Source organism: Zingiber officinale, chromosome 6B (genome assembly GCF_018446385.1).
Source record: "Zingiber officinale cultivar Zhangliang chromosome 6B, Zo_v1.1, whole genome shotgun sequence".
Classification (NCBI taxonomy): domain Eukaryota; kingdom Viridiplantae; phylum Streptophyta; class Magnoliopsida; order Zingiberales; family Zingiberaceae; genus Zingiber; species Zingiber officinale.
In genome coordinates this window covers 8,410,630-8,433,533 of record NC_055996.1, presented here as the reverse complement: position 1 = coordinate 8,433,533, position 22,904 = coordinate 8,410,630, and the positions used below count along the sequence as shown (strand labels likewise).

Below are 22,904 nucleotides of genomic sequence, written 5' to 3'. Positions count from 1 at the left end.
TGTAGTAAATTTTTTAGTTAGTTTGATAACATGTTTATTCCATTCCTAGCATATTTCATTAGGTCCTGCAAAAACGTCGTTCAATTTTAATTTTTGATCGGTTTAGGGATCAAAACTTACAATATATACAATTTTAGACCATCTAATTCAAATCAATTATTAATTGACTCAACATTTAATAGCATACCTAATGAATGGCTAACTATCAACAATTAATACAAGCAATTTCCTTCCTATACCATCAAAAAGAGTGCCATTAAATTTAAAATCATACTAAAACTTAGAATTGAAAGCATGCCTATATATGTAACATAATCTAAATATAAAATTAATTTATTCAATATTAAAATTGCTCAAAGGTGATATGGATATCCATGTGCTTTTATGTCTATTTTTCTTCATCCTAAAAAATTCCAGTCGGATCCATCCCGACTCACTTTCAAACCTAAGTTTTTGTACCACATCCTAAAGATCACATCATGTTCTAATACCTTCGCTAGTCATTATTAGATCTGTTACCGATCTTCCTCGTCTTGATAGAATAACCACATTCCAACAAGATCAAGCATGTTTGATCTCTAAGATCCTCAATTTTGATTGCCATTTCTTAACGACACCAAGCAAAAAAAAAAACACGAATCAATAGTAGTCAAAAGTAGAAAGCAAGGAATCGAAGAAAGTAGAGGAACGGTCAGAGACGGAGAAATCATCTCAAGCATAAGATCAAAAATTTATTTACTCACTGATTAAATCAGTTGTCGATCTCAGGACCATCTACATCTTCCCTTCCATCGGAATGGCCACAAAAAACCCTATGGATCTGCAACACCTTCGTCGCTGTTGCTCCGTTGCGCCTTGAAGAGCATCGGGATTTAGGAAGCGGGAAATAAGTCTATTCAAATCCCAATCGGCGGAAGGAGGGAAATAGAAGCTGCAAGCATGTGGCAATAGCACTCGTCTTAGATGGGCCATTCTATCGGCTTACTAATACTTAAGTAATGTCTCATATAAATATAATATTTTTTTACCATTAATTACTTGGCTTAGCCTTATTAAATAAAATTTAAAATATATTTTAATGTTATTGGTAAGTGCTTCTAAATATAGAACATTTATAATAAAAAAATGTAACAAAAATACCTTAATATATTTTTTTATTTACTATATTTTTACATTTAGAGGCAATTAAGCTTGGCCAGCATTTTTTCTATTCTCTTTTTAAATTTAGATCAAATATAAGCTCAATTTCATTAAATCCCAATAGCCTATTAACTTAATTAGTTAGAGCTTCTAATAACGCAAAGATTTCGAGGCAAATTTTTTTATTCAGTATATTTTTACATTTAGAGAGAATTATACTTGATCAGTATTATTTGTATTCTCTTATAAGTTTTCAAGACTTGAATGGGCCAATTTTTTTTATTTAGCATATTTTTATAGTTAGAGAGAAATAAATTTAGCAAGCATTATTTCTATTCTCTTATAAGTTTTAAATTTAGATCACATTTAGGCTCAATTTTATTGAATCACAATGGTCTATTAGCTCAGTTGGTTAGAGCGTCGAGCTAATAACACGAAGGCCATATGTTTGAAACTTGTATGGGCCAATTTTTTAATTTAGAGTATATTTTTATAACTAGAGAGAAAATTGGCCAGCATTATTTGTATTCTCTTATAAGTTTTAAATTTAGATCAAATTTAAGCTCAATTTCATTAAATTACAATGGCTTATTAGCTCAGTTGGTTAGAGTCATGCTAATAATGCAAAGGTTTGAGACTTGCTTGGGCTAATTTATTTATTTAGAGTATATTTTTTACAGCTTGAGAGAATTAAACTTGGCCAGCACTATTTCTATTATCTTATAAGTTTTAAATTTAGATCAAATATAAGCTCAATTTCATTAAATCACACGTATTAGCTCAGTTGGTTAGAGCTACTAATAACGCAAAGATTTACTAATTTTTTTATTTAGTATATTTTTATAGTTAGAGAGAATTTAACTAGGTCAACATTATTTGTATTCTCTTATAAGTTTAAATTTAGATCAAATATAAGCTCAATTTTATTAAATCACAATTGCATTAGAGCATCTTCGATGGGCTAATTTTTTTTATTTAGCATATTTTTACAGTTAAAGAGAATTAAACTTAGCCAATATTATTTCTATTCTCTTATAAGTTTTAAATTAGATTTCAAGACTTACATGGGGTATTTTTTTTTATTTAGCATATTTTTACAGTTAGAGAGAATTAAACTTAGCTAGCATTATTTCTATTCTCTTATAAGTTTTAAATTTATATCACATTTAAGCTCAATTTCATTAAATCATAATGACCTATTAGCTCAGTTGGTTAGAGCGTCGTGCTAATAACGCGAAGGTCGCATATCCAAAACCTTTATGGGCCAATTCTTTAATTTAGAGTATACTTTTACAATTATAGAGAATTAAACTTGGCCAATATTATTTCTATTCTCTTATAAATTTTAAATTTAAATGAAATTTAAGCTCAATTTTATTAAATCACAATGACCTATTAGCTCAGTTAGTTCTAGAACGTCATGCTAATAAAACCTGCATGGGCCAATATTATTTGTATTTTTACAATTAGAGATAATTTAACTTGGCCAGCTTTATTTTTAGTCTAAGTTTTAATCACAATTGCTAACCAATTATATTATTATGACTTGTAAGGTGTCTGGATCACTAGTTAATATAAGGCATTTTCTTCAATAAATTCATACCTTAAATGAAATATTAATAGTAGTACAAGATTATAACCGAATTAAAAATAATACTAAAATTTTAATATCTCTATGAGAGATCAATAAAAAGTGACATCGTTGATTGCCGACTACACTATAAGATGTTGATTGCCGACTACACTATAAGATACAGAATTGAAAATTGTGCTAATAACTGAAGATTGCAAGTTAAGAACTTTCATGGGCCATTATTTTTTATTTTTGCCTTTTGTAGTAAATTTTTTAGTTTGATAACATGTTCAATCCATTCCTAGAATATTTCATTAGTCCTGCAACTTAAATTTATTTTTAATTTCTAGTAACTTATAAAGTGTCTGGATCACTAGTTAATATGAGGCATTTTATGCATTAAATTCATATCTTAAATGAAATATTAATAGTAGTACAAGATTATAACCGAATTAAAAATAATACTAAAATTTTAATATCTCTATAAGAGATCAATAAAAATGTGGCATGGATGGTTGCTGTGCTAATAATCTGAAGATTGCAAGTTAAGAACTTTCATGAGCCATTATTTTTTATTTTTGTCTTTTGTAGTAAATTTTTTAGTTAGTTTGATAACATGTTTATTCCATTCCTAGCATATTTAAGCTCAATTTCATTAAATTACAATGGCTTATTAGCTCAGTTGGTTAGAACATCATGCTAATAACGCGAAGGTCGAAGGTTTGAGACTTACATGGGTTAATTTTTTTATTTAGAGTATATTTTTTTATAGCTAGATAGAATTAAACTTGGCCAGCACTATTTATATTATCTTATAAGTTTTAAATTTAGATCAAATATAAGCTCAATATCATTAAATTACACATATTAGCTCAGTTGGTTAGAACTGCTAATAACGTAAAGATTTACTATTTTTTCTATTTAGTATATTTTTATAGTTAGAGAGAATTAAACTTGGCAGTATTATTTGTATTCTCTTATAAGTGTTGGTGCGGGAAGCATCCGACGATCAAATCGATATTTTGATTATGTCAAAAGGTTCAAGTTAAGTTGGTTTGTTATCTAATGTATGTGAATGAGGTTGCAGGAAAGTCCTAACTGCGGTTAGGCAAATGGAAACCCCTAGGGGGTGGTAACCCTAGGTCCTACGGGTGGTAACCCTAGGTGGTGGAAAACCTTAAGGGGCGATAACCTTAGGTCCTAGGGGGTGGTAACCCTAGGTGGAGGAAAACCCTAAGGGGCGGCAACCTTAGGTCCTATGGGGTGGTAACCCTAGGTGGTGGAAATCCTAAGGGGGGTAACCTTAGGCCATAGGGAGAGGTAACCCTAGGTGGCGAAAAATTCTTAGGGGTGGTAACCCTAGGCAGAAAGTCCAGTTGAGGGCTAGACTGGCAACAGGTATGCCCTTCTGAGGGCCAGACAGCACCATATTCCTCAATTTTTGGCACAAATTACTCTTCTAAAGAGTAACGACTTGACATAAGGCTTAGATTTGCCTTTTACTTCCCAGTAAAGTGCCAAAATACCAACTTGGCATTTTATTACACTTAATTTCTTGTGCCAATCAAGCTTATATCAAATTTCTCAACCTATAGCACATTTGACCCTTTCCAAGAGTAAACCATTAATCCTTATTATTTTCGAAAGTTAACAATAACCTTGAAAATGCTCTTGGAGTGCTAACTTCATTATGATTGTGTTAACTACCCTTTCAATTTAAGTTGACACTCTCTAACCCATCTAAGGGGTAGAGAAAATGCTCCTAGGAACCCAAATCTTATTGGTGCTGTTGGATCGTGAAACGTCGATAGAGGGGGGTGAATATCGATTCGAAAAACAACGAGTATAAGAGAGTTAAGCGCAGCGGAAATAAAATAGCTTAGACAGATGAACACGATGTTTTTTACTTCGTTCAGAGCCTATGACGACTCCTATTCGAAGACCCATACTCCTTGAGTACTTTCGTTAGGCAATCACTAGCAGTTCGAATATTATTACAATTTAAAGTACAGAAATGCTAATGAAAATAAAACAAATACCGACAAGAATTAAAGACGAGGAAAAGAGCGTATTGTCGGATCTTCGTTAGCGTCGCAGGAGTACAGAGCAGTAGAGCAAGCAATCTAAGAGTTCTGAGTTTTATTCTGATCTCTGCCTCCGCCCCATCTTTTATATGAAGCTCGGGGCGCCCTGGATCCCTTCCAAGCGCCCTGGTGAGACGTGGCAAGTCCAACCAGCGAGCTCCAAGTGGCGACGCGCGGTCAGGATAATTTTTGCCTCCCGGGCGCCCGGACCACCTTTTTCCAGCGAACAACTTTCCTGCAAAACAAGGTTAGTCCGAGACAAAAATAGATCCTGCAAAATAAAGTGTTAGCACAGTTTACGAGTTTAGTATTAAGAAGTATGACTTAGCAAAACAGAGTATGACCTAGATTCCGTCTTTCCGAGACCGGAATCTAGTCACGATCTCAACTTAGATATCCGAAATGGATCTAAGCCGGATCGACGCCTAATGTTCCCTTCCCGGGAACGCGTCCTCGAAGTCACTCCCCTCTAGTGACTTACCTTACTTACCTGCCAGACGTCCGGTCAGCCCTTCGACCCGTCTGGACTTCTCGCCAGTTATCCGGTCAGCCCGTCGACCTAGCTGGACCAGCCCGTCGACCCGCTTGGACTTCTCGCCAACTATCCGGTCAGCCCGTCGACCTAGCTGGGCTTCTCGCCAAGCGTCCGGTCAGCCCGTCGACCCGCTTGGACTTCTCGCCAGCTATCCGGTCAGCCCGTCGACCTAGCTGGGCTTCGTGCCAGACATCTGGTCAGCCCGTCGACCTGTCTGGACTTTTCCTGCACACTCGATCAGAGTGTTAGACAACAACAAGCTAACTTAACCTGATTTGTCATTCATCAAAACCTGGGTTAAATCGTTAGTGCAAACCGCACCAACAGGTGCTCCTTGGATGCTCTAGGTATTCACTAGGGATAACTTCCCTAGATACCTTCCTAGTGACCTTGTTAGGCTTCTTAGAAGCCTTGGTCACATTTTCTAGGTCAACCCTAGGGATTTCTTCCCTTGTGACATTTTTAGTGACTTTGTTAGACTTCTTAGAAGTCTTAGTCACCTTAGTTACAAAAATACTCCTAGGGATAACTTCCCTTGTACTTTTAACTTGACCCTTAGACCTAGACTCGGTTCCATAGCTATATGGAACTCTATGGTAAGAAAATATATCCTTCTTAGCCTTAAGTTTGTATCTCAAACCTTTATGGCCATTAGATGGCTTTTGTTGTCCTAAACCTAGGTTTTGTTCATTTTGCCCTTTTAGGATATTTTCTATCCTTTTTAGGGTCTTTTCCATTTTATCAAGTCTTGACCTCAAGACTTGATTTTCTATCATTAAATCCTTAGATTTTTGGTTTTTCAATGAATCCATGAGCATTTTTATTTTTAGACCTATAACTAAAATTCTTAGTTTCCTTGTCTAAATTTTTATCTACCTTTCTAAACATAGGTGTGGTAGTTTTAGCATGTAGAGTCACATGTTTTTCTTTAAAACTCTCATGCTTTCTATTCTTATGGTAAATAGCATTAAAATGATAAAAGTTAGAACTACCATGTTTTTTATCATTATTTAAAAGGGTAGACTCAATAAATGATACCTTTCTTTTTATCTTGGAGGCTTCCCCCTGACTTGTGCTTCGTCCAAGAGCCTTGACCGCTTTCTTCCCCTTGGGACATTGGCTCCGGTAATGTCCTTTTTGATTGCAAGAGAAGCACACAATGTGCTCCTTGCTCTTCTTTGTTCCGGGAGCGGTCTCTTTGGGCTTCTCCTTACCCTTTGGTGCCACTTGACTCTTTTTCTTGTCCAATTTAGGGCATTTGCTCTTATAATGCCCATGCTCCATACACTCAAAACATATAATATGATTTTTATTTTTAATTGAAATGTTTATACCTTCATGTGTAGGGATAGCACTTTCTCCTTTGGATCCGGAGGTAGAAACTTCCTCTTGATTCGAAAATGATTTTCCTCCCATTGATTTTACTTGACTTGTGGAGGTGGAAGCTTTTTCATCCTCTTCTTCTCTTGACCCGGATGTGGAAACTTCTCCTTCTTCTTGATCCGGTGTCAATGAAAGTTGCTCCCCCTCAATCCTAGAGGTGGAGGCTTCTTCATCTTCGTCTTGTATATTGAACAAAGAGTATGCTCCCTCTTTGTCCTTTTCATTGTACTCCTTTGAAGCTTCTTGGACTTTTTCTTCAGAAGTTGAGCATCTCTCAACCTCGGAGTCCTCTTCCTCTTGGTCTTGATCCAATGAGTCACCCTCTTTGGATTCTTCTTGAATTTGTGCAGTGGAGGGGATCTCATGAATCTTTACCAACTTGCTCCAAAGCTCCTTGGCATCCTTGAAATCTCCAACTTGAGCCAAAATATTGCTTGGTAATAAATTGACCAAAAGCTTGGTCACTTTATCATTTGTCTTGCTCCTTTGAACTTGTTCTTGGCTCCATTTGCTCTTCTTTAGAACTTTGCCCTTGGATTTTGTTGGAGCCTCAAAACCTTCCATTAGAGCAAACCATTGCTCTATCTCCATCATCAAGAAATTCTCGATCCTTGATTTCCAAAGATCGAAGCTTGTTGAAATAAATGATGGAGGCACCCTTGTATCGAAACCAAGTCCGTCTTGGAATTTCATTGAAGTTGATCTTGATAAAATCTTTGACTTGAAGAATTTTGCTCCAACTTCTTCACCCTCTAGCTCTTTTCCTTTTCCGGCGATGATTCCGGTGAAGAGCAACCTTGCTCTGATACCACTTGTTGGGACCGATTATGTAGCTAGAGGGGGAGTGAATAGCTCGGTGCGCTCGTCGTGCTCTTCGTCACTTGTTTCTTCAAAGATGTGCAGCGGAAAATACAAAGAAAACAAACACAACGCCAAGACTAAGGATTTACTTGGTATCCACCTCAAGAAGAGGTGACTAGTCCAAGGATCCACACACTCACGCACCCTCCACTAATAAAACACTCCTTTTCGATAACTACCGAAGGCGGAGAAGCCCTACAAGTTCACACTACCAGAAGAAAGAAAAGGGTGCAAAATACAAGCAAGAGCTTACAAGTTTGCACAAGGAAACTCTAACCCTAACTTTCTTCTTCAGCTGTAGATCCGCCTCTTGACTTGGAAAAACCTCCTAGAACCTTCAAGAACTGGCGATCTGAACTTTGTGGAGAAGCTGTGGAGTTGCTGTGAAGATCTGAAATGAAATCTGGAAGTTTTGCCGAAGGAATCGAACGCCTGCAGCTAAATATGATGCCAACGGTCGGATCCCGATCGATTAGATTGCTCCCAATCGATCGGGAAGGCTTTGGATTGATCGGTCGATCGATCCAGAGTGCCTCTGTGCTCTCGGGAAAACACCTGGATCGATCGGCTGATCGATCCAGGGCTTATCGCGCGAAATCGCAGCTCCCAATCGATCCACTGATCGATTGGGGGCTTTGGATCAATCGACCGATCGATCCAGCACTGTTCTGTGCGATCGCGCACTCGTCCCAATCGATCCACCGATCGATTGGGAGGAGGCTTGTCACGAAGACTCGCCCAATCGATCGGCCGATCGATTGGGCATGAGCCAATCGATCGGCTGATCGATCCAGCTCATGATTTCTCCCTAAAATTAAGTCTAAAGCCTCCTAAACCAACCTCTGGTCAACCATGACCTGTTGGTTCATCGTGCCTAGCGTCCGGTCACCCTTGACCTGCTAGGACACCCTTACCAAGTGTCTGGTCAATCCCTTTGACCCACTTGAACTGTTCTCCTCGTGCCAAGTATCCGGTCAATCCCTTTGACCTACTTGGGCTTTCCTCCTCGTGCCAAGTATCCGGTTAATCTCTTTGACCTACTTGGTCTTTCCAACACCAGATGTCCGATCAACCTTGATCCACCTGGATTTCCTCGTGCCTGGCTTCGCTCACCAAGACTTCCTTCTGCCTAGCTTCACTCACTAGGTCTTTCACCTGGCTTCACTCACCAGGATTTCCTTCTGCCTAGCTTCACTCACTAGGATTTCCCATTGCCTAACTTCCCAGTTAGGACTTTCACTTGGCTTCACTCACCAGGATTTTCCCGTCAAGTATCCAATCAACCTTGACCTACTTGACTCTCCTTCGCACATGAACAATTGCACCTGCAATCTTCATGTATTGACTATATGTATTGTCAAACATCGAAATCACAACATCAAGACTCGAGCTTGACTCAATTCAAGCTCAGTCAAACCGGTCAACCTTGACTTGGGGAATATTGCACCAACATAGTATAGTTTGCTATTACCGCTTGGATGATGAGGTCATCATCGTGCGGCACTTTGACTCCCTCGAGGTCGTCAAGACCAAAGCTAATTGTCGGCCCGCTCGCCTTCTCTTGGCTGCATCCCACAACATGTATTTCCAATCGTCGGGCGTACGACTTGCGGGCTCGGTTGGAGTCCCCACTTGTTGGCCCACCGGCGATGATATTGATTTCCCCCCCAGCGGAATTACTTCTATTTTCTTCCTCCCAAGCAGACGGTTTGGCTTGCTCGTGGGTGACTGGGGGGCTAGCCCTTGGCTGGCGCTTTGCTGCTGATGATGGTGCCGCTCGGGTGAACGCCGAACTATTCGCCGCTCGGCGTACTTATACTGAGTTCGCTTGTCCGATGAAGGTGACCGGTGACGATAGATCCTCGGCTTAGGTTGGCTGACCGGGGGGAGACTTCGGCAGTCTCGAGTATTATGGGTGGTTGATTGATGGATTTTACAAAACATGGGCGTACATACCTTGCCCTTTTGTCGAGGCCGCTCGGCCGCAATGTGCTGAACGGCGGGCGATCTGAAATCTTGAGGTGGCCTCATCCCCTTGGCATGTGGCCCTTTTGGCGGTTGCTGGTTGATATGAGTTCTCCGTTCGATTTGGGATGGGGGTTCGCCCGGCGCTTCCTTCTTTCGGGCCGCTTGTGCTTCCTCCACGTTAATGTACTCACTCGCTTTTTTCAGCATGTGGTCGTAGTCGCGAGGCGACTTCCTGATGAGCAAGCGGAAGAAGTCCCCATCGACTAAGCCTTGTGTAAAAGCATGCATCATTATCTCAGACGAGACCGTGGGGATGTCCATAGCTGCTTGGTTGAAGCGCTGGATGTAGGCTCGGAGAATTTCTTTCAGGCCTTGCTTCATGGAAAAGATGCTGACGCTAGTCTTCTGATAGCGTCGACTGCTGGCAAAGTGATGGAGGAATGCCGTTCGAAAATCTCTGAAGCTCTTAATTGATCCGTCTGGCAACCTCCGGAACCAGCGTTGAGCCGAGCTAGATAATGTAGTGAGGAAGACTCTGCATTTGACCCCGTCGGTGTATTGATGAAGAGTAGCAGCGTTATCGAACTTACCGAGATGGTCGTCTGGATCAGTTATGCCATTATATTCCCCGATCGATATTGGAGCGTAATTCTTCGGAAGAGGGTCTTGTAAAATCGCCTCAGAGAACTGGCGATTGACCCGCTCGGGGGATGACTCTGTACGTGGTGCTTTCCCCTTTCTGGCATCCCGCACGGGCGCTTCATCGGACGATCCTGGTTGGCTAGGGCCAGCTCCGACGGAGTCTGGAACAGTGCCCGATGAAATGGAATGGTGGTCGGCGCGTCTCCTGGTGTGTCGGTCTGCCCTTTGTTCTGAGCCCACGTAGAATATTGTTCCGGTCGGTCCTCCATGGCCGCTCGGCCTCCAGAGACCGAGGTGACCTGTTGCGCTATCCTCTCTGCTTGGGCCTTCTGCTGTTGCTCGACCATCTTTATGGCTCGCGCTTGGATGAGTGCTTCGAGCATCTCAGGAGAGAGCGTTACCATGAGTTGGCGTCCAGCTTCTTCCATCTTCTCGGCTCGGATTCAAGTGCGTTCCCACAGACGGCGCCAATTTGATCCTGTCCGCGCACTGAGTCGATGGAAACTGGGGACGTGGCGCTCTCTGCTGCTCCCCGGTGATCTCCGTAGCGACGTAGCCTCCGATGAACCTACAACAAAGTCGGGCCGGGAAGGAGTTCCCGGCGACGACCCTCCGACGCTCAAGTCAGGCGACGGCAAGAAGAGACAGAGGCAGAATAGAGACTATGGCTACAGTAGAATAGGAGAAAAATCATACCTCCGTCGAAGTCCGGGGGTCTTTATTTAGGACCCCGGAGAGGCGCGTGCACGCTCCCAAGGCGTGCACATTCCTCAAAGCATACCTTGGAATGGTTGTGTCAGAAAAGCATGTCTGACGTCATACCTCAATTGTCCGAGCATATCTCTGTCATGGCAACGGAAACTTCCTCCGTACGATCCTTGGTACGGCCCAGCCGCCGACCATGCTGCTTGTCGGCGGCAGACGTCTCGAGAATGATATCACTAGCTGCCCCTTTTGTCCTTTTCTAAGCCCTTTGTCTTTAACAGGGTCGGTCGGGCTGATCGCTCAGCCTCCCGGGCGCCCGGGTATACATGCACCTCGGACCGGGTGAGACGGCCGATCGGTCACATACTCGGATGGGCACCGACTAGTTGTTCTGCCGTTCAGCCTAGCAGCTCAGCTACTCGGCATAGCGGTTCCTCTATAAAGGAGCTTGTGAGCGTCGGAAGCTCAACCCGAGGTCGAGCTATCTTTGTGTCGGCCCAGGGTCTACCCAGGCCGATCGGCCAGGAGATTTCTCTCTGCTCGGTCGGACCTTTGACTCTCCCGTGCCATTGACCCCTTCCTCTGTGGGCCCCCGATCCTTACCACCGGATCAAATATTATTTCTATTCTCTTATAAGTTTTAAATTACATTTCAAGACTTACATAGGCCAATTCTTTTTATTTAGCATATATTTATAGTTAGAGAGAATTAAACTTAGCTAATATTATTTCTATTCTCTTATAAGTTTTAAATTTAGATCACATTTAAGCTCAATTTCATTAAATCATAATGGTATATTAGCTCAGTTGGTTAGAGTGTCATGCCAATAATACCAAGGTTGTGTCAATTTTTTAATTTAGAGTATATGTTTAAAAGTAGAGAGAATTAAATTTGGCCAGCATTATTTCTATTATCTTATAAATTTTAAATTTAAATGAAATTTAAGTTCAATTTCATTAAATTACAATCACCTATTAGCTCAGTTGGTTCTAGAGCGTCATACTAATAACCTGAAGGTAGCAGGCTCGAAACTTGCATGGGCATGAGAGATCAATAAAAATGTGACTACACTATAAGATACAGAATTGAAAAGTGTGCTAATAACATGAAGATTCTAATAACGTGAAGATTGCAAGCTAAGAATTTTTGCCTTTTGTAGTAAATTTTTTAGTTAGTTTGATAACATGTTCAATCCATTACTAGCATATTTCATTAGGTCCTGCAAAAACGTCGTTCAATAATAATTTTTGATCGGTTTAGGGATCAAAAATTACAATATATACACTTTTAGACCATCTAATTCAAATCAATTATTAATTGACTCAACATTTTAATAGCATACCTAATGAATGGCTAACTATCAACAATTAATACAAGCAATTTCCTTCCTCAAATTGATACCATCAAAAAGAGTGCCATTAAATTTAAAATCATACTAAAACTTAGAATTGAAAGCATGCCTATATATGTAACATGATCTAAATATAAAATTAATTTATTCAATATTAAAATTGCTCACAGGTGATCTCGATATCCATGTGGTTTTAAGTCTATTTTTCTTCCTCCTAAAAAAATCAAGTCGGATCCATCCTGACTCACTTTCAAACCTAAGTTTGTGTACCACATCCTAAAGATCACATCATGTTCTAATCTTTTCGCTAGTCATTATTAGATCTGTTACGGATCTTCCTCGCCTTGATAGAATCACCACACTCTAACAAGATCAAGCATGTTTGATCTCTAAGATCCTCAGTTTTGGTTGTCATTTCTTAACAACACCAAGCAAAAAAAAAAAAAAGGCGAATCGACAGTAGTCAAAAGTAGAAAGCAAGGAATCAAAGAAAGTAGAGGAAGGATACGAGGCGGAGAAATCATCTCAACCATAAGATCAAAGAGATGTTTACTCACCGATTAAACCAGTTGCCAATCTCCGGACCATCTACATCTTCCCTTCCATCGGAATGGCCACAGCAAACCCTACAGATCTGCAACACCATTGCCGTTGCAGCTCCATTGCGCCTCGAAGAGCATCGGGATCTGGGAAGCGATCAGAAAAGGGGAAATAAGTCGCTTCAAATCCCAATCGACGGAAGGCGGGAAATAGAAGTTGCGGGCCTGTGGCAGTAGCACTCATCTTAGATGAGTCATTCTATCGGCCCACTAATAGTTAAGTAATGTCTGACATAAATATAATATTTTTTTACCATTAATTACTTGGCCTAGCCTTATTAAATAAAATTTAAAATATATTTTAATGTTATTGGTAAGTGCTTCTAAATATAGAACATTTATAATAAAAAATGGAACAAAAAATACCTTAAAATATATCTTTTTATTTACTAAATTTTTACATTTAGAGGAATTAAACTTGGCCTGCATTATTTCTATTCTCTTATAAGTTTTAAATTTAGATCAAATATTAGCTCAATTTCATTAAATCCCAATGACTTATTAGCTTAATTAGTTAGAGCGGCTAATAACGCGAAGATTTTGAGGCAAATTTTTTTATTTAGTATATTTTTACATTTAGAGAGAATTATACTTGACCAGCATTATTTCTATTTTATTATAAGTTTTCAAGATTTGCATGGGCCATTATTTTTATTTAGCATATTTTTATAATTAGAGAGAATTAAACTTAGCTAGAATTATTTCTATTCTCTTATAAGTTTTAAATTTAGATCACATTTAAACTCAATTTCATTAAATCATAATGGTCTATTAGCTTAGTTGGTTAAAGTGTCATGCTAATAATGCAAAGGTCATAAGTTTGGAACTTGTATGGGCCAATTTTTTAATTTAGAGTATATTTTTATAACTAGAGAGAATTAAACTTTGTCAGCATTATTTGTATTCTCTTATAAGTTTTCAAGACTTGTATGGGCCAATTTTTTTTATTTAGCATATTTTTACATTTAGAGAGAATTAAACTTAGTCAGCATTATTTATATTCTCTTATAAGTTTTAAATTTAGATCACATTTAAGCTCGATTTCATTAAATTACAATGGCCTATTAGCTCAATTGGTTAGAGTGTCGTGCTAATAATGCGAAGCTCACAGGTTTGAAACCTGCATGCGCCAATTTTCTAATTTAGAGTATATTTTTACAACTAAAGAGAATTAAACTTTGCCAGCATTATTTTATTCTCTTATATGTTTTCAAGACTTGCATGGGCAAAATTTTTTTTATTTAATATATTTTTACAATTAAAGAGAATTAAACTTAGTCAGCATTATTTCTATTATCTTATAAGTTTTAAATGTAGATCACATTTAAACTCAATTTCATTAATTTATAATGGCTTATTAGCTCAGTTGGTTAGAGCGTTGTGCTAATGACGCGAAGGTCTTAGGTTCAAAATTTGCATGGGCTAATTTTTTAAATTAGAGCATATTTTTACAACTAGAGAGAAATAAACTTGGCTAGCATTATTTGTATTCTCTTATAAGTTTTCAAGACTTGCATTGGTCAATTTTTTTTATTTAGCGTATTTTTACGGTTAGAGAGAATTAAACTTAGCAAGAATTATTTCTATCCTCTTATTAGTTTTAAATTTAGATCACATTTAAGCTCAATTTCATTAAATCACAATGGCCTATTAGCTCAGTTGGTTAGAACGTTGTGCTAATAATGGGCCAATGTTTTAATTTAGAGTATATTTTTACAACTAGAGAGAATTAAACTTGGCCAACATTATTTTATTCTCTTATAAGTTTTAAATTTAGATCAAATTTAAGCTCAATTTCATTAAATTACAATGGCTTATAAGTTTAAACTTAGTCAATATTATTTTTATTCTAAGGATTGTCAATATTATTTTTATTCTCTTATAAGTTTTAAATTAGATTTCAAGATTTACATAGGCCAATTTTTTAAATTTAGCATATTTTTACAGTTAGAGAGAACTAAATTTAGCTAGTATTATTTCTATTCCCTTATAAGTTTTAAATTTAGATCACATTTAAGCTCAATTTCATTAAATCATAATGGCCTATTAGCTCAGTTGGTTAGAGCGTCGTGTTAATAAAGCGAAGGTCGCAGATCCAACACCTTCATGGACCAATTTTTAAATTTAGAGTATATTTTTACAACTAGAGATAATTAAACTTGGCCAGCATTATTTCTATTCTCTCATAAGTTTTAAATTTAAATGAAATTTAACCTAAATTTCATTAAATCACAATCACCTATTAGCTCTGTTGGTTCTAGAGCGTCATGCTAATAATGTAGGTAGCAGGCCTAGCTCAAGGCATAGGCCGTAAAAGCCTAGCTCAAGGCATAGGCCGTAAAGGCCTATGCCTAGGGCCCCAATTTTATTGGGGCCCATTGATTAATTAATTAAAGATATTGAAAAAATTAAATTAGCATCATTAATATTAATTAATTATAAATGTCTTACTAATTCATTAATGACACCTTGTCAATTAATTCATTATCAATTCCACTTCCTATTTATACCTTGTACTTATCTTTATTTCCTCATTAACTGCCTACCATAATTTTATATTAGATTTTATTCTGCCTTAAATATAATTCATTTTTAAATTGATATATTTCTTTTTTTTATTATTATTACTCCGATTCCCATTTTATTTTGTAATTAGTAATACTTCTTATAAAACCTAATGAATTCTTTTCTCCTCAATATTTCTTAAAAATTCTAATAGTTCTCTCATTAGTGCATTGTGCCCTTTTCTTTTTTCATTAGCGATCTTGCATGTTTCTCCTTCCTAGAATGTCCTTCTCTTCTTTTATCAATAATATTTCTTTCTCACTCTTTCTTTTTATTTCTCGATAATAATATGAATTAGAGATTTTTTTATCATAAAATACAAAGTAAAATGCATTTGCAAAAATAAATTTTTTAAAATTAAAATTAATAAAGTTTATTTGACATTCTAACTAAAAAGATTAAATAATTTAATAATTTTATTAATAAAAAATAAAATTATTATCAAAATACGGGTCAGAAAACTAAATTTTATATCAAAAATTAGTTTTTTTAAAAAATAATATTTAATTCTTTTTAATAACTAATTTTAAAAATATTTTTTTAAAATTATTATTTTCGGTCCCAAATCTAAATGAAAAATGTTAAAGAAAATTAAAAATATATTAAAAAAATTTATTTTTAAAATTTTTTTGCCTAGGGCCTCAAGGAATCTTGAGATAGGCCAATATTATTTATATTTTTATAATTAGAGATAATTTAACTTGGCCTACTTTATTTCTATTCTAAGTTTTAATCACAGATTGCTAACCATTTATATTATTATGACTTGTATATTTAATCACGTACAACTTATAAGGTGTCTGGATCACTAGTTAATACGAGGCATTTTCTGCATTAAATCCATACCTTAAATGAAATATTAATAGTAGTACAAGATTATAACCGAATTAAAAATAATACTAAAATTTTAATATCTCTATGAGAGATCAATAAAGATTGACATCCATGATTGCCGACTACACTATAAGATACAGAATTGAAAATTGTGCTAATAATCTGAAGATTGCAAGTTAAGAAATTTCATGGGCCATTATTTTTTATTTTTGCCTTTTGTAGTAAATTTTTTAGTTAGTTTGATAACATGTTCAATCCATTCCTAGCATATTTCATTAGGTCCTGCAAAAATGTCGTTCAATTTTAATTTTTGATCCGTTTAGGGATCAAAAATTAATATATATATATATATAATTTTAGACCATCTAATTCAAATCAATTATTAATTGACTCAACATTTAATAGCATACCTAATGAATGGCTAACTATCAACAATTAATATAAGCAATTTCCTTCCCCAAATTGATACCATCAAAAAGAGTGTCATTAAATATAAAATCATACTAAAACTTAGGATTGAAAGCATGCTTATATATGTAACATGATCTAAATATAAAATTAATTTATTCAATATTAAAATTGCTCACAGGTGATCTCTATATCCATGTGGTTTTAAGTCTATTTTTCTTGATCCTAAAAAAACCCAGTTGATTCCATCCCGACTCACTTTCAAACCTAAGTTTTTGTACCGCATCTTAAAGATGTGCTAATCCCTTCGCTAGTCATTATTAGATCTGTTACCAATCTTCCTCGCCTTGATAGAATCACCACATTCTAACAAGATCAAGCATGTTTGATCCTAAGATCCTCAGTTTTGGTTGCTATTTTTTAAGGACACCAAGCAAAAAAAACGAATCAACAGTAGTCAAAAGTAAAAAGCAAGGAATTGAAGAAAGTAGAGGAAGGATCAGAGGCGGAGAAATCATCTCAAGTATAAGATCAAAAAGATGTTTACTCACCGATTAAATCAATTGCTGATCTCCGGATCATCTATATCTTCCCTTCCATCGGAATAGTCGCAGCAAACCCTACAGATCTGCAACACCATCATCGTTGCTGCTCCGTTGCGCCTTGAAGAGCGTCGGAAGTGATGGAAAAGGGGAAACAAATCGCTTCAAATCCCAATCGGCGGGAAATAGAAGTTGCGGGGTTGTGACAATAACGCTCGTCTTGGATGGGCCCACTAATAGTAAATGTAATGTCTCACATAAATATAATATTTTTTTACCATTAATTAGTTGGCTTAGCCTTATTAAATAAAATTTAAAATATATTTTAATGTTATTGGTAAGTGCTTCTAAATATAGAACATTTATAATAAAAAAAAAAATTAACAAAAATTGTCTTACAATTATAGTCCTATAATTAAGGAGAAATTATTATAAGGGCCTTTTACTGATTTTCAATTAAAAAGTGTGCCTAATTATTTTTTTTTTTCTCACTTCGGCGTTAACAGAAATCTTCACGGCTTCTTGCACCCCTAGCGACTTCCCACTTCTTGCGGATCTGTTGATTCCTCTTCCTCTTTCTATTTATTTCTTTCTCGACGACGACTCGGCTGAGACCTTGATCTCTCGTTTCCTCCACTTCATTCGTTCTTCTTCGATCCGATCGATCCATCACGCACTTCGCCGGATCCGTCGTCAGGCAAGTACACTGAACTCGCGTTCCTTCAGATCGTTCTGTCTCGACATAGTTTTTATTGCGAAAACCTGAATCTGGAAGAAGAAGAAAAAACTGGTTTTGATAGTTTTGCGTCTAGTTAAATGAATTTAATGCGATGCGAATATAATGGGCTTCGTTTTTTCCGTCGTGTCTTCCCCTTTTTCTAATGTGTGAGTTGGATCGTACGGTATAAAGTGAGCCCTTGACGCTTTTCTACTTAATCTTTGCGTTTGTGTTGCATTTTTTTTTAAAAATCTTTTACTGCCTTTGTTGAGCATTTAAAAACTCGGTTAATTTGTACGATTCAGTAATCGTTGTGGAAATTAGGGTGTTTTTTTTCCTTTTCAATAATTAGATTGTATTTGGCATTTTGTTATCGACTTGCAGTTAAAAATGGCGCAGATTTTGTTGCACGGATCGCTACATGTCACGATTTTTGAGGCAGAGTCATTGTCGAACCCTCACAGAGCTTCTGGAGGTGCTCCACATTTCCTCCGGAAGGTATATCCTTTATTGGAGACGGTTGCCCCGCTTAACTGATCGCTGGTTCTTCGATCTTCGATTACCTTACTTTGTGCTTATGATATTGGCTCTGTATACTTTGCTGGCTGATTATTAATAACTATGATCATGCGTAATCTGTGTTGGTGATAGTTGTTTGGTCTTGCTGAGGTTATGTTACATCTTTTTCTTACTCTATTGTTCCACAGAAGTTAGATTTGTAGAATTTCCTGTTAACAGCAAGATGTTGCCGCATTGCATTGGGTAGGTAGGCTTTATGCTCGTTGAAACATGAAAAGAACTATGTTTGAGATATCAGTATTAGGATTAATATTTATTTTTGAACTTGGTTTTCCAGTATGTTGATGTTGTATGTTGTGGTTTAGACTTTAGATAGTTTAATTTGTCATTTGGTTTAGTTGTTATTCTCATTTAATTGCTTTTCTTTTTTGTATTCTAACAAGTTTCTGCACATTGAAATACATTGAGCAGCTTGTTGAAGGAATTGAAGATACCGTGGGTCTTGGCAAAGGTGCCACCAAACTTTATGCCACAATTGATCTAGAAAAGGCCCGAGTTGGCAGGACAAGGATGCTTTCAGACGAACCTAGTAATCCCCGTTGGTATGAGTCCTTTCACATATATTGTGCCCACATGGCATCGAATGTCATCTTCACTTTAAAACTTGATAATCCTATTGGGGCATCCATCATCGGAAGAGCCTATTTGCCTGTCACTGAAATTCTTAATGGTGAGGAGGTGAAAAGATGGCTTGAGATATGTGATGAACACCGGAATCCACTTGGAGATGCTAAAATCCATGTGAAATTACTGTACTTTGATATTTCTAAAGACCGCAACTGGGCAAGGGGGATTCGAAGTGCAAAATATCCTGGTGTCCCCTACACATTTTTCTCTCAGAGACAAGGTTGCAAGGTTACACTTTACCAAGATGCACATGTCCCTGACAAGTTCATTCCTCGAATCTCTCTTGCTGATGGGAAAAACTATGAGCCTCATAGATGTTGGGAGGACATTTTCGATGCAATTAGCAATGCACAACATATCATATACATCACTGGGTGGTCTGTGTATACAGAGATAAAATTGGTGAGAGACTCCAAGAGACAGAAACCAGGTGGAGATGTTACACTCGGAGAGCTCCTGAAGAAGAAGGCTAGTGAAGGAGTTCGAGTCCTCATGCTAGTTTGGGATGATAGGACCTCAGTAGGAATACTGAAGAAAGATGGTCTTATGGCTACCCATGATGAGGAAACTGAGCAGTATTTTCAGAACACAGATGTTCATTGTGTTTTGTGCCCCCGAAATCCTGATGATGGTGGAAGCTTTGTTGAAGACCTGCAAATTTCCACAATGTTCACTCATCATCAGAAGATTGTTGTGGTTGACCACGAGATGCCCAACAAGAATTCTCAGCGACGGAGAATCATGAGCTTTGTAGGGGGGATAGACCTTTGTGATGGGAGATATGACACACAATTTCATTCTCTGTTCGGGACGTTAGACTCAGTTCATCATGATGACTTCCATCAGCCAAATTTTGGAGAGGCTTCAATTACGAAAGGTGGACCAAGAGAGCCTTGGCATGATATCCATTCACGGCTTGAAGGGCCTATTGCTTGGGATGTTTTGTTCAATTTTGAGCAGAGATGGAGAAAACAGGGAGGAAAAGATGTTCTTGTACAGCTCCGAGATCTCTCTGACATCATCATTCCACCTTCTCCTGTCACGTTCCCAGAGGACAAAGAGACATGGAATGTTCAACTTTTCCGATCTATTGATGAAGGTGCTGCTTTTGGCTTCCCTGAAACACCAGAGGATGCTGCAAGAGCTGGGCTTGTCAGTGGAAAGGATAACACCATCGATAGAAGCATTCAAGATGCTTACATAAATGCCATCCGTAGAGCAAAGAACTTTATCTATATTGAAAACCAGTACTTCCTTGGTAGTTCTTATGCATGGAAAGCTGATGGCATCAAGCCTGAGGAAATTGGTGCTTTGCATCTAATTCCTAAAGAGTTATCGTTGAAGATTGTTAGTAAGATCGAGGCCAGGGAGCGCTTTACTGTCTATGTTGTTGTTCCGATGTGGCCAGAAGGTGTACCAGAAAGTGGATCAGTTCAAGCAATCTTAGATTGGCAACGCAGGACAATGGAGATGATGTACACTGATATTGTGATAGCTCTCCAAGCAAAAGGCCTTGAGGCTAATCCAAAGGACTATCTAACTTTCTTTTGCTTAGGGAATCGAGAGGTAAAGAAGAGCGGGGAATATGAACCTGCGGAGCAGCCACCTCCAGACACTGACTACAGCAGCGCTCAGGAGGCTAGACGTTTCATGATCTATGTTCATACAAAAATGATGATCGGTAAATTTCTCCCACTATTAATTTCTATGCTTTCCAAGTTCTTTATTGTTAATCAGCTTTAATCTTTGAGTTTTATTGAAATAGCATGATAACACTTGCAACTTTTCTCTACCAAACCAATCGGAAGTTGTAAATTTGAATATGACTTGATCAGGCTGTTTAAACTACAATGGCAAATTGATCTCTTGGTTACAGTTGATGACGAGTACATTATAATCGGGTCAGCCAACATCAACCAGCGTTCAATGGATGGAGGCAAGGACTCTGAGATTGCTATGGGAGGATACCAGCCACACTACCTGTCAACCCGGGAACCAGCAAAAGGACAGATTCATGGTTTCAGAATGGCCCTTTGGTATGAGCACCTGGGAATGCTTGATCAAGTCTTCCAGCATCCCGAGAGTTCCGAGTGCGTACAGAAGGTCAACCGGATAGCAGACAAGTACTGGGATATGTATTCAAGTGATAATCTTGACAGTGATCTTCCGGGCCACCTTCTTAGTTATCCCATAGGAGTCTCAACAGAAGGCACTGTCACAGAGTTGCCTGGAATGGAGTTCTTCCCCGACACCAAGGCCCGAGTCCTCGGGACCAAATCTGATTATCTTCCGCCCATCCTCACAACATAACACGTTTGAAAACATTGCTGCTCCATTCTTTTTCTGAATAAGAGTTACATTAATTTTAGATCAGAGAATAAATCATTATAGCTTGGTAACTAGGACATGTTTTAACCAAACAATACTGTTTGAACCCTGTTTTATATATTTTTGATGTCTTTTAAGTGTGAAAACGGTTTATAATATGATGATGAATTTTTATATATAATTTTTTTTGCATATATCAAAATCCCATGTGTAGAATTAGGCACTCAATCACTTTTTCTTTATTTAAAACAAAAGAAAACCTGTTGTTGGATACGATATTTAAAGAGGATTTCATAGTTCGTCATATCGATGGCCCACCATGCAATTAAATTAAGACTCAAATGACGCATCAAAGCATTAGTTAATCATTCCTCCCAGTTAACCTGCAAAGAATCTTTGGGTAGATTCCCAGAACATTCTCTCTGGGGCTGTTGAGAAGCTATTGGTTTTCGTATTGATTTATGACGAAATTCACGGTCAATTTTTTTTTTTTTGCTTCAATATCCAAAAATCAAAAAATATATATTAAATTCGATTATTTTTCTGTTCCTGATGAAACCATCGGTAGGCCCAATCGGGTATGCAATTATTATGCGACGTCACGTAATTAGAAAATTTGAGGGCGCGGTCATCAAAATGTGACAATGTCTTAAACTAAGGCCACATTAGAAGGATAAGATCAGAGGCTTTTATTTAATTATCAATTAAAATAATCCAAAACAGTAATTATTCATGTCACGAAGCATTAAGTTCCAAGTGATTTTAATAATAATTTTTAAAAATAAATAATTCCTTATTATTTATTGAACTATAATTTTTTTTGACAATAATCTATCAAAAATAACATCCTTAACTTTCCAAAATACTTAAAAAGTACAATCAAATTTTGTATTTATCAAGAGACACTTAGTTTTCAAAAAATTTTCTTTTAAAAAATAAAAATAATATAAAATTTATCAAAGCACTGGTCAACCTCTAGCGATAAAACATATCGCTACAATCAACCTTGTAACGGTGAAATCTATAAACCAGTAAAACTAAGCCAAGTTTCATAGTACTCAAGTTTGTTAGGATGGTAATTGAGTCAAGTCGTACCTAAAATAAATTAGTCATTAAAAAGATAGTTCAAATTTAAATTTAGTTTGATTTATTTTTTTATAAATTTGAGTTTAACTTGAACTTGATTCGTTTAGATATTATCGAACTATCAATTCAAACTTATTTGATTATTTAAAATTTTTATATTTTAAACTTATTTGATTAATTATTGAGTTTAATAATATAAATTTATTCATTTATTTTAATTTTTTATTTATTTAATATGATGATAAAAATTTTATTAATAAATATTATTTATAAATATTGTTCATATATATACATTAATGTATATTAATCATAAACATTTAAACATCAAAATATGATTAAGTCACGACCAAACCTCAATTTCACAGCCTAAAGGTT

The 22,904-nt window shown here is 37.0% G+C and overlaps 1 protein-coding gene and 1 long non-coding RNA gene across 2 annotated transcripts; one reads left to right on the top strand and one right to left on the bottom strand.

The window, feature by feature from the left end:
- Positions 1–494: 494 nt before the first annotated feature.
- On the bottom strand, positions 495–12,960 carry LOC121989914. Its single transcript, XR_006114364.1, has 3 exons — positions 12,801–12,960; positions 744–931; positions 495–606 (listed from the first exon to the last, which is right to left on the bottom strand). It is a non-coding gene; the product is annotated as an uncharacterized LOC121989914 (long non-coding RNA).
- Positions 12,961–18,299: 5,339 nt separating this feature from the next.
- Positions 18,300–21,543, top strand: LOC121989913 (phospholipase D alpha 1). The gene is made up of 3 exons (XM_042544214.1): positions 18,300–18,407; positions 18,900–20,796; positions 20,992–21,543. Exons 1-3 carry the CDS (start codon positions 18,300–18,302, stop codon positions 21,423–21,425), a joined length of 2,439 nt encoding a protein of 812 aa, XP_042400148.1. The 3' UTR covers positions 21,426–21,543.
- The last annotated feature ends 1,361 nt before the right edge of the window (positions 21,544–22,904 follow it).

Excerpts from the sequence above, each read along its gene's own strand:
- LOC121989913 (XM_042544214.1), top strand. The coding sequence starts at position 18,300 with ATGGCGCAGATTTTGTTGCACGGATCGCTACATGTCACGATTTTTGAG. Across the intron at positions 18,408-18,899 it reads CTCCACATTTCCTCCGGAAG|CTTGTTGAAGGAATTGAAGA; the intron begins GTATATCCTTTA and ends TACATTGAGCAG. Across the intron at positions 20,797-20,991 it reads TCATACAAAAATGATGATCG|TTGATGACGAGTACATTATA; the intron begins GTAAATTTCTCC and ends TCTTGGTTACAG.